Source organism: Ochotona curzoniae, unplaced genomic scaffold, assembly GCF_017591425.1.
Source record: "Ochotona curzoniae isolate NIBS_2020 unplaced genomic scaffold, NIBS_Ocur_1.0 contig_3520, whole genome shotgun sequence".
NCBI classification, from domain to species: domain Eukaryota; kingdom Metazoa; phylum Chordata; class Mammalia; order Lagomorpha; family Ochotonidae; genus Ochotona; species Ochotona curzoniae.
Window position 1 is genome coordinate 13,165,954 of NW_024465894.1, and position 12,352 is coordinate 13,178,305.

General features: G+C 45.9%; 1 protein-coding gene across 2 annotated transcripts in view; it reads right to left on the reverse strand.

Moving 5' to 3' along the window:
• Positions 1–6,475: 6,475 nt before the first annotated feature.
• Positions 6,476–12,352, reverse strand: part of CNBD2 (cyclic nucleotide binding domain containing 2) — a 31,146-nt gene continuing 25,269 nt past the window's right edge. For both annotated transcript variants that reach the window (XM_040981116.1, XM_040981115.1), the window contains exon 12: positions 6,476–6,877. In XM_040981116.1, the coding sequence (XP_040837050.1) occupies positions 6,559–6,877 (319 nt within the window). In that variant the 3' untranslated portion in view covers positions 6,476–6,558. The remainder of the gene's footprint in view (positions 6,878–12,352) is intronic.

The following is a 12,352-nucleotide window of genomic DNA, read 5'->3' on the forward strand; positions in this document are numbered from 1 at the left end:
TTCCCCCCGACCTTGACAAGAGAACCACTTTATTACCGCACATCTAGGCCTGCTAGATGGCGAAGAGGTTGCCGACGTATGATAACGTAGAGTTAGGAAAGTCACGTGTCTTTTTTTTTTTCTTCTAAAAACATGAATCACAAGAAGAAAGTGACCGTGTGAGATGGCGGCTGTCCCTCTCCACCACCGTCAGGAACAACCGTCCCGAGCCGAAGACCTGTGAGGAAGAGAAGGGAAGGCCCTAGGCCAGACGGGTCCTGCTGCGAAGACGCCTTTGTGGACAGCCATCGTTCGTTTGTGCATTTTCTCACCGCTGTGTATAGTTGACAGTGCTAAGGACTTTTTTTTTAAAAAAAAATCTAGTCTTAACTAGATGTTCTGAAGTGCCTGATAAATGTTCAAAGTAGAAGTAGTAAAAGAACCCATTTTGTAAATAATCTTTTTGTTAAAAATCCGTAAGATTTTTTGGGGGGGTTGGGGGAAGCGGGGTGTAGTCAGACTGCCTCCTGAGGGGTGCATGTTGCTTCCGGGCACTGGTTTGGGGGAGGAGGGAGGGAGGGAGATGCCAAGGGCTTGGTGCCAGTGTGCTGCCTGTGAGGCCAGATGGACCACTGCCCCCCGTGTTGGTGCATTTCTTGGCGGTGTATATAGTGTACATAAAGGACAAAGGAGTCCTGACTTACAGCATCTAGCCCTAGCTCTAGATGTTCAAGAGGTTGCCAGTGTATGACAAAAGTGGAATTAGTTCAACCGGTTTTGTACCTTTTATTTTACCATTCCTAGGTGTGTCTTGTGAAAGCGTGAGCCTTCTAGCCCACTGAGTTGGTGGACGGGGGAGGGTCTGGGCTAGAAGGTTCATAATCTGAGAGACTTTGAAATTATTACTGTTGTTACTTGTGTCCAGGTTTAGGACTGCTTTGTATATAGTGGACAAATTAGTCCTTACTTGAAACGTCTAGGCTAACCTAGATGTTTAGAAGTGCCCGATGTATGTTACGTAGAAGTAGTGAAATCGCTTTGTAAATATATCTTTTTGGCAAAACTCATGGAACATGCCTGGGTGGGGGGTGTTAACCAGTAACCTCCCACAGCCCTGAGGCACAGTCGGGCTCTGGAGGGGGAAGGGAGAGACTGTCTCGGGCCACCTGGGCTGTTCCCTTGTGGGATGTTTGCAGACATTTCTCTGATGCATTTTGTTTTACTGTATATAGTGTACATAATGGACAAATTAGTCCTAATTTTATAACATCTAGTTTCTAGATGTTAAAGAGGTTGCCAGTGTATGACAAAGTAGTTAGTAAACTTAGGAAATTTTGTAGACTTTGTGTTGAAAGCGTCTGTCCATGACTTTTGGATGTACGTCAAGCCATTTCTGAGCATTCCATATGTGTACTTGTTGCTGGATGGAAGGGAGGAGGGAATGGTTCAAGGCCAAATGGTCCTATTGAAGATACCTCAGACTGTAACCAATGTTATATGTGTGCAATTTCATTTAACAATGTTGTGTTAGTGGGCAAGTCCTTACACAAGGGTGCTTCCGAAAGTTCGTGGAAAATTAAAAGTTAAGTTTATTTTGGTACAAAAAAAAATTGAGACCCATATAGCTTTTTTGTAAGGTGTGTTTTCCATGAACTCTCCAGAGCCCCTTGTGTGAAATGTCTAGTCTGTCTAGATAATTAGAAGTGCTTGGTGTAGTTAAAAGTAGGAGCAATGGAATACCACTTTTGTTAATAGCTTTTGAAAAGTGATAGGAAATGCTTTGGAAGTGGAGTTGTTAAGCCACTTCTGTGGACAGTATACTGTTTGTTGTATTGTTCATTGGGTTGAGGGAGGTGGGAGGGAAGAACTTAAACAAGGTGTTTGCTAGTATCTGCTAAAAAATTTGAGCTCACCTATTGCCCTGTATGTTACATGCATTTGATTTAACTTTGCTGTAATGTATATATTGTGTATATACCGGACAAAGGAGTCCTAATTTTATAATATCTAGAGACTAGATATTAAAGAGGTTGCCAATGTATGACAAAAGTAGAGTTAGTAAACTAACACATTTTGTATTTTTTGTTAAAAATCATAGAAAGACTGTCTTCTGAAGGACTTTTGGAAGCAAAATTGTAACATCTCAGTAATTATGGCCACATCTCCCTGTGATGGAGTTGGAAGGAATGAAGGATTTTATAGACCTTCATGAGCATTTCTGTTGAGAAGACACTTTCTGATATAACCAATTACATGTGTATAGTTTATTCAACACTACTGTGTATATAGTGGACAAATTTTAAGTCCTAATTTGAAACATCTAGTCTTTCTAGATGTTTAGAAGTGCACAAAGTATGTTAAAAGTAGAGGTAGTGAATAATACATTTTGTATATATCCTTTTGTTAGATTCATATAAAATACTGTGTTTGGGAAATGGAATGGTGAGCGCCCTCTGAGCAGCATGCAGTGTTTGTGCTGGCACAGAACTAAGTCTAAAGGGCTTCTCACCGAGGTGTTTGCAGTGGGCCAAGGCTAACCGCTGCCCACCCTGTGTGCATTTTGCTTTCCTTTGCTCTGTATATAATGTACATAAAGGGCAAACAAGGTCTACATTACAAAATCTCCTAGATGTTAAAGAGGCTGCTGGTGGATGACAAGAGTAGAGTTAGGAAATGAGTACATTGAGTATGCTTTGTGTTAAAAGTCATAGGAAAGAGCTGTTATGGAAGTGAAATTGTTCAAATTCCCTCTCTGCATTGCAGATGCTTATACCTGCCCACTGTGGTGTTAGGGATGGGAAGGGTTCTAGGCCAGAATGTTTTTGTTGAGAAGACACTTTCATGTTAGAACTTTTGTTAATTGTGTGGGTTTTTTAGGGGTTACTGTGTGGATACTGGAAAGTGAAGTCCTTACTGGAAACATCTAATCTCTAGATGTGAAAAGTAATAGGCGTTTAAGTAAGTTTTGTTCTTTCATAGGCATGTTTGCTTTTGGGGAATGGCATTAAATTTGGAGAGAATGCAGATGTCACTGGGGTGGGAGGGGATGGGGTGAGGAAGTGTGCCTAGAAGGGTTACCTTCCTGTTAGATTATTCAGCTTGTCTACCCATTGTTCTATACATATGCTTTAGTTAATCCCGCTATATATTAAATAGATCCTAAGCTCCAAGTATGTTAAATGTAGAGGTAGGAAACTAATCCCTATATAAATGCCTCTTTTGGTAGTTTTTAGGAAGGGCTGTCTTCTGGGAGTGATTCTTGCTAAACCCTCTTGTAGGGAGATGTCACAGTCCTGGGCTTAGTCCTTGAAGGTGGTAGAAGGGGAAGAGGGAGAGCTTGTTGCTAGCATCTCCACACCCAGAAGATGGCTTTAGGTTACTCCAGTAGGTGTGTGTTTGTGTCTTTGGATAAAGTACCTATGTTTATTGTGGGCAGAGTTCATTCTTACAACATCTATGCCGTATAGATATCCTGGGGTGACAGTGTATGACAGAAAGTAGAAGTAGTGAATTAACTAATTTGTATCTTTTGTTATAACTGAAAGGCTGCATCTTAAACCTGCACCTCTTGGGTGCATCAAAAGTTCCTGGCAGCAGGAAGTGGGAAGGAGAGGTGTGACAATTTATATTTGGCTGCTGGCCATCCAGGTGCCATTCCCTTTGGCTGTGCAAAAGGGCATTAAGTAAATGCAAGCATGCCTTCTAGCTAATATCTCGCTAAGGTCAATGTGATTGTGAATTCTAGAAACAATACATAGTATGCACCGTTGCTGTGCGTGTCACTTTAAGTCAGGCAGCATCTTCTCTAACTCAGCCAAAGCGAGTATTTAAAGCCTGTTGCTATATTTGTCTCTTAAAATTTTTTGTCCCCAAGAAAATCAGAATTAAAATTTTTTTCTAACAGATTGAGTTGGTGTAGTGTGTTCTTGGTTATTGGAATACTCATACAGCTTTAGGATTTTGAATTGGTAAATATCCCTAAAGTGTGAACAAGCATGATGCGTACATTCCGTGTGATTCCAATCGCATTCAAGTGGATATGTGTGCAGGCGCGGGACCCAAAAGGACATGTTGAGCTCCTCTGCTTGTGATTGTGAATGGCTTTTTTTTTTTTTTTTTTTTGCTTCTTGTGTTTTCCAGTTTCCTGTAATGCACTTATTAGCTTTGAGAAAATAAAAGTTATTTCAAAACCATATGAAGTCCATATGAAGTTGCTTGTGGGAAGAGAACTTCCTGCATGGGAGCTGCTGGCTCAGCAGGTAGCCCTCACCTGGCTGCTAAGGCGGGGCTTTGCTGTCGGGGGGGGGTCACCTCACATCTAGGGGTCCTGCCTAGAGGACTCTCCCAACCAGTTTTCACTCAGCAAAAATCATTCTGCAGGGCTCCACTCCCAACAGCTCAAAATCAAAGTCCTGTTGTGCTGAAGAGGGAAAGGGTCCTAGGTAGTCATATTGTTGTTTTTATTTGTTTAAGATTTATTTTTATTGCAAAGTCAGATATACAGAGAGGAGGAGAGACAGAGAGGAAGATCTTCCATCTGATGATTCACTCCCTAAGCAACTGCAACAGCTGGAGCTGTGCCAATCTGAAGCCAGGAGCTAGGAGTTTCTTCCAGATCTCCCACACAGGTGTAGGATCCTGAGGCTTTGGGCTGTCCTTGACTGCTTTCCCAGGCCACATGCAGGGAGCTGGATGGGAAGTGGGGCTGCTGGGATTAGAACTGGTGCCCATATGGAAACCTGGCGCATGCAAGGCGAGGACTTCAGCTGCTAGGCTACCATGCCAGGCCATTTAATAAAACTTTCAAGAGCTCCCTGCTGCCTAGGACAGAGAGGTCTGACAAGGATGGCCTTCAGATCTAGTCTGAACAGTGGATTGCTTTTGTAAATAAAGTTTAATTAGGACACAGCCAAACACTCGTTTTTGTGATACTGAGCTCTCAGCTGCAACAGACACTCAAAGATCTGAAAAAAGCCTCAAACTCACTCCGGGCCTTCCAGCAAGAGTGTTTACCCCTGGCCTGGAGCACAGGAGGCCACCCGCCTGTGTCTTTCCCTCCGTGAGCCTGCAGCAGAGCAAGGAGCTGAGACCTCTCAACAAGGAGCCCCTGCCATCAGCCTGGAGCCACAGCCCCATGTGCCAAGAGAGCCTTAAATAGTTAATAGTCAGACGGTCCACTCAACAGGCCCCTAACAGTGACACCTCTCCTTACAGGTCACAAGTGGCCTCCCAGGATGTCCAGACCCTTTGGAGCCACTAGGAAGATAAGGTTCTGAGGTCTGCAACCTCTCCACCCTTTTGTGTCCACAAACCTTTACCGTAAAAACCTTCAGAGGCATCCATCCTTGTTTTAAGTTCAACATGAAAATCATTTTCTGTTCAACCTAACAAGTAGAATGGTGATACAGAATATGCTTCTCAAACTGCCTCCTTACTACTTATCTTGTCCATCCTGTAGGTTTCACCCCTGGGGAGACAGAGGGGCAGGTCCAGAACTCCAAGTGCTCTCAGAGGCACAATGGGATGAGAGCTGGAACCACGCCTGACCAGGACTCCACTGCTCAGCTTTGCAGGGTCCACCCCTGCCAAGAGTGGGATGGGGGGTGTTTGTGGATGGATCAGGGGTCAGGGCAGGGGCTCCCGGTCACCTGGTCCTATGCCAGGTACCCAGTGCTCTCTGGCTAACCAGTGCAGTTCCATAGCGGAGAGAGGCCTCAGCTGGCACTTGGTCTGTGGTGCTGATCTGCACGGAAGCAGGAGCCCCGAGTTCTACAACTGGGTCAGTAACGATTCCCCCCAACGCTGTGCCAGGGACCAAGCAGCCAGCCCTCTTTGGCCCCAGGCCTGCTGTCTCGTGTCTCTGGCTGCCCCCTCTATCAAGCTGCTCCATTCTCACCCCTAGGAGGCCCACAACCACCTGCCATTCTGTCTCCAGCTCCTTGTGTAACCCCCTCACTTCCCATGATGCTCCCTGCCACACCTCATCATCTTCAGTGACCCAGCCCATACACAATCTGCAGCCCCACCAAAGCCCCAGCTGTGGGCTAAAGCAATCTGGATTCATTACTCGTGCTTACAAACTGTAGGAATCACCAGACATACTAAATTTTTTCATTCTCAAAAAATCAGCATCGGGCCTCGGTGATATTTCAACAGACTGATTCATCAGGACGGGATGGTTGCTCCACCTGGACCAGGAGATTGCACCACAGCATCCTCACTGCAGCTGCTGGCCCAGTCCCCACGTGGGCCCACTGCTCCCTGCAGTGATCCGTCTAGCCTGGGGAGGTGGCCATGGGCACAACTGCCATCTTCACAGCTTTGATGGGAGCTTTCCTGCACCTCTGCTAAGTCCCTCCCACCCTGAGACTCAATGACAGCCTGTCCCCACCCAGCCTCCTGACAACCCACCGGCTCAGTTCAGCCCATAGGTTTTAAGGGAGACTGCTTCAGTGGCTGTGCCCAAAATGCTTCTCTGTACCGGTAGCTCCGCCGTCTGGTCTCTCACTTCCCTGCCTCTAGGCTCACATGGTGACCATTCAGAAAGCATGGTGGTTGAACCAACTTCCTTTATTGGTTCTAAATGAGGACCCCATCATTCTTAAACTGAGGCAGCACTTCTTGGATCTTGTGCCGCGGTGCAACAATGGCATGGACAATCCTCAGTGGGGGGAGGGATTTCTGGGGTGCCATGACGATGGGGTGGGGTGCTTTTTTCTTCTTTTCGATGCTACATAAGTCCAGTATCATGGACTTAGGGTGGTAGATCTGTTTCTTCTTGGGCTGGATTGGGGTGAACGGTGGGTTTTGGCGACTCTTCAGCAGCAGCCGCACCAGGTCCTTCCGGAAGACGTTCCAGCTGTTCTCCAGGAGGAACCTTTGGCACATCTCTTCATCACTGAAGGACAGGCACAAAGGCTGAGCTGCCCACACCAGCTTCTCCCTGTCCTCCAGGTTCCCAGCCTTGCCTCTCATCCCTCCTTCCTAGCCCGGAAAATATGTGTTCCGTGCCACCTCTCTCCCACTTCCTACACTCTTCTCTGCCCCCTTCACCCCTCTTCAGCTTCCTTCACTTACCCCTGTGCTGTCCCATGTAGCAGCCAGAGCTGCAGGTATAATCAGAGACACCTGTGAGCTGAATACACACCAAGTTCCAAAGACAAGGGGCTTTGATATCTCCCTAATAACATTTTAAATAGTCTGAGCTCCACAAAAAAAGATGATTAAAATTAACTCCACCTGATTCATTTTACTTCTTATAATGTGCCTACTGAAAAATTAAATAACAAATGTGATCATGGGCTATCAGGAAAGTGCCAGAAGCACAGTGAGATACCACATAAACCCCTTAGGATGGCTAGGGTCACAGAGGCTGATAATAAGAGGCACAGATAAAAATAAGGAGAGTCTGAAATGTGGCATCAAATACATCACAGGTGGCAACTGGGTCAGCCACGTTGGAAGAGGTTGGCAACTTTATAGAAAGTCAAACAGAGCTACCATAAGATCTAGCCATCTCTTCTAGGTGTGTAACCAAGAGTAATGAAAACATATGACTACACAGGAAGCTTTAGAAGACTTTTCATGAAAAGTGGAAATGGCCCAGATGCCCAGCAATGGAGACTTGGATGAAGGAAGTGTGACAATGCGCCATGTGAGTGCATCAGTCTGAAATGGCAACAACAGGCAAATCTGTAGAAATACAAGCAGCTCAGGGTAGCCGTCAGAGACTGGTCATGGCGCTCTGGCTCCACTCTGCTCTCTTGACTCAAAGCGGAGAAGATAGGGAGGGTGGGGAAAATTGGGGTGGGTGGGGAGAGTAAGAACGGGGAGATGGACTGTGTGTCACTGGTTTGTTTCCTTTTGGGACTACAGCAAGGGAAAAACAGGCTAACTTCAGTGACTTGTCTGAGGAATCAAGTCTAATAACTCACCCACAATCCAGAATCTTACTAGACTATAATCAAGACACAAGCTGGATCTGATTCACAAAGACCCACTTAAGAAAACCCAGAGGTCAGAATGGTCTACAATTAGTTTCAATGACTCCCAGTTCATGAAAAATAGCTTTGTGCAATTTTTCTCAGCTCACATTGAACAACTTCAGATTGGTAGCTTGGAATTGGCCAATTGCAGCACTCACACCAGAGAAGTTGGCAAGTACCAACAATCAGATCCCTCACCCCACTCCACCATGAAGAGAGCCAGTTAGGTACCAGTGTTGTGAGAAAGCCAGTAAAGCTGCTGCCAGCAACACAGGCATCCCATATGGATGACTGAGTCCCAGCTATTCCACTTTTGATCTAGCTCCCTGCTAATACCATCAGGGAATTATCAGATGCATCTAGTAAAGCAGAAAATGGCCCAAATCCTTTTGCCCCTGCCACCCACATGAGCGATCTGGAAGAAGCTCCTGGCTCTGGCCTGGTCTATCCCTGGCTCAACCCTGGCCATTGCAGGCATCTAGGAAGCAGATGGAAGCTCTCTCTCTCTCTCTCTGTATGTCTGTTTCTCTCTCTGTAACTCTGGCTTCCAAATAAATATTTTTTAAAAAGCACCAGTTGCTAAATAATAACCAGGAAAACACTGACACTCTGCCCTTGACACTCAAGTGTTCACTCTAGTCTATTACAGAATGAAGAGTGTCCATCTCTAATTTGGTGCACATCATGTGCCAAGCACGTCCCAGTGATTAACTCATCTGCTTTTCACATCATCCCATTTCACAATCATGGAAACTGGGAATCAGAGAGATTTCCATGGAAAATCTTCAGGGATCAGTAAAAACAGACCAGAGTCTATGTCACCTTCTGAAGATGATGGTGGTGGTGATTTCTGGTCTACTTTTTCACTAAAATGAGCCTGCTATATATTGTCTAACTTTCAAGTCCTACCTTGCAGTTGTCCTGGCAGGACCAGACCAAATGATTTTGTGGATAAAACAAGTCCCAAGGGTTGGACAATCTTCACCCTTGCAAAACTTCAGCCCACAACGCCCCTTCCCTCCCTCCTGGGAGACCCCAGCATCCAATTACCCTGCTTGCTTGATTGTCAGGATTCTCTTCCCTCTGCCCTGGGGGGTTTCCAGTTATCTGATGCTTTCAGCTGTTCATCTAGTTCCAAAGGGCACTGCTTAGTGAGCCCATGGAGCTCACAAAGACAGGTGCCTCAGCCCCTGAGTCTGTGCTCTTTAAAACCTGGAAATCCTCCGTGCAAACACAAGGGATTCGGGCTGGAGAATGGATCTGTTTTGTGCCTGCCTTAGCAGTTTAGAAAACCGAGTTCAACAATTAATGACTAAGACAAAGTTCCATCTGTCAGCATCATCGATGATTGCAACAAAATGCTGAGTGGGCAGGACAGTTGCCAAGTACTGAACATCTGCTACCCCCAAGTCCACACGAACCTGCTCTGAATTTCAATTCAATAAACGTTATAGAGACATCATAGGTCACACATTATGCACAGAGCTAAAAACTCTTACATTCTTTTCTGAGTAGGTAGATTTAAAAATAATAATTTTAAAAAATAAGGGCACAGCTATATCCTCACCTTGCATGTGCCAGGATTCCATATGGGCACCAGTTCATGTCCTGGCTGCTCCACTTATGGAGCCAGCTCCCTGCTTATGGGCTGGGAAAACAGTAGAGGGTAGCCCACAGCCTTGGGACCCTGCACATGTGTGGGAGACCCAGAGGAAGTTCCTGGCTCCTTGCTTTACACCAGCTCAGCTCCAGCCATTGTGGCCATTTAGAGAATGAACCAGTGGATGGAAGATCTTTCAGTCTCTCCTTTTCTCTGTAAATCTGATCTGCCTTTCCAATAAAAATAAATAAATCTTAAATAAATAAATAAGAATTATAAAAACATTATTTTTATGGGAGATTCTGCTGTCTTTCTGCCTTTCAAATAAAATGCATTCCCGCAAATGCCTGAAATAGCTAAAGCCGGGAGCCCAGAACTCCAGCTGAGTTTCCCAAGTACTGGACTATCGTGTTCCCAGGGTGTGCGCTACTAGGAAACTGCAATCATAAGCAGAGCCAGGACTCGACCCCAGGCACTCAGATATGGGATGTGAGGGCATCCCAAGCAGCATCCTAACTGCCTTGTTACTCTTCTCCCAAGCAAGAGGGTTTTGTCGGCCCTTCTCAGTTGAGGAAACACAGGAGTCACAGAAGCAAGCATCTTTGAACCAGGAAGAACCAAGAGTGTTTCCCAACTTGCTTTTCTGACAAAATTGTTCCAGTTTGAGTCATTTCTACATCTCAGATGTTCTTTCATTTATTTAATGATATTTCTTAAATCTACTTAATTTTAGTTATTGTTTTTACTCTAGCTTTACCGTAAGCAATAAGACCTGTGAAATCTTGGGTTTGGCAAATCAGTCCTGTGATTTTTATTTACTTATTTATTTTTACTGCAAAGTTGGGTATACAGAGAGGAGAGACAGAGAGGAAGATCTTCCATCCACTGATTCACTCCCCAAGTGGCTGTAATGGCCAGAGCTGAGCCAATCCAAAGCCAGGAGCGAGGAGCTTCTTCCAGGTCTCCCACATGAGTACAGAGTTGCAAGGCTTTGGGCCATCCTCGACTGCTTTCCTAGTCCACAAGCAGCGAACTAGATGAGAAGCAAGGCTGCCGGGATTAGAATTGTTGCCCAAATGGGATCCCAGAGCAAGCAAGGCAAGGACATTAGCCACTAGGCTACCACATCAGACCCAGTCATGTGATTTTAAATTCGCATTGGGATAAACAAGTAACTGTCAGAACTGAAAATGTTGAGGCAGACATCCGGTACAGCAGTTAAGGTGCTGCCTCTCAGAATGTCCAGGTGTGAGTCCCAGCTCTGCTTGATTCTAGGTGCCTGCTAATGTTCACCCTGGGAGGCAGCAAATAATGCTACAAGCACTTGGGTCCCTGACACCCACATGGGAGACAATAAGTCATTTTAACACACACACACACACACACACACACACACACACACAAAGCCAAGTCTTTAAAAAATTGCTGAAGCACTGAAAGACTGTAAATGGCTTGCGTTTGACCTTTTACTCGATTTCTGTGATGAGCGTGACCCATTCATTCATTGTGTACTAAGTACCACCCGCAGGCAGGGCAGGACACAGGCACCGGGCTGAAAGGTGGGTGAGGTGCAGCCCAGCCTTCCTGAAGCCCCTCACCAGGTGGTGGGGAAAGCTGGGCCAAGGGCTCACTGCACAGCAGCCCAGTGTGCTCAACAGCAGAGCGTGTCAAGGACATTCCAATGATACAGACAGGGTGCTTCTCCTGACCTGGAGGTGGGCAGGGAAAGGCCTACTGGAGAAGTGAACCTCAAGGAATGGACTGGAATTTGCCAGAAAGAACCAGAGGAGGGCAGGATAGAGGAACGGCCAGAATTGTCATGCTGTGATGAGTTGAAACAGCACGCATGGGCTCCAGCAGGGAACAGGCCCGCGCTGGGTTAGAGGTGTGACAGGTGTCCTGCACTTGACTGGGTCAGGCTGTAAAATGCCACTCAGGCAGCACTGAGTTTGGACTTTATCCTATCAGCAGTGTGATATCACTAGAAGTTTCGAACAGGCATTTAGTATGGCCAGTTAGATTTGTCCTAAGAGCCTGGTGCATAGAAACGGTCCAGAAGGGAGTAGACTGAGGCAGCAGCACCAGTTTTAGGACTGTTGCAGGATTCTAGCTCAGAGCTCCCAGAGAGGCAGTGGGGAGACACGTGTGTGTGAAGAAGATAACAGAAAAATAGAGGGAAAGTAGAGTCCACTGATCCATCCCAAATGGCCACAACAGCCAGGGCTGGGCCAAGCTGCAGGCAGGCAGCCCACAGCTCCATCCAGGTCTCCCACAAGGGTAGCAGGGACCCAAGTACTTAACCATCATGTGTGATCATCATCTACTAATGCATCGGGACACATTAGCAGGAAGCTGGGTTGAAAGTAGAAGAGCTGGGACTCAAACTGGCACTCTGATAATAGGTTACAGGCAAACAACTTCCTGCATCACAACGCCTGTCCTATCACAGTTGTTAACAAAGACCAAAATGCACAACTATAGCATGTATTAGTAATGTATGGATTTGATAAATAAATCAGCATGTCACATTTATGCTACATACACATGCCAGTTAGGAATCACTGGTACTTACTTGTAACAACAGTATGAGTTGACAGTGGTTTTCAGGCCATTGACCTGGATGACTAATGAATTCTAACATAAAGTATCTTTGCAAGCCCAATGCAGTAAGCCTAGTGGCTAAAGTCCTTGCCTTGCACAACCAGGATCCCATATGGGTGCCAGTTCATATCCCAGCTGCTGTACCTCCCTCCCAGCTCCCTGCTTGTGGCCTGGGAAAGCAGTCGAG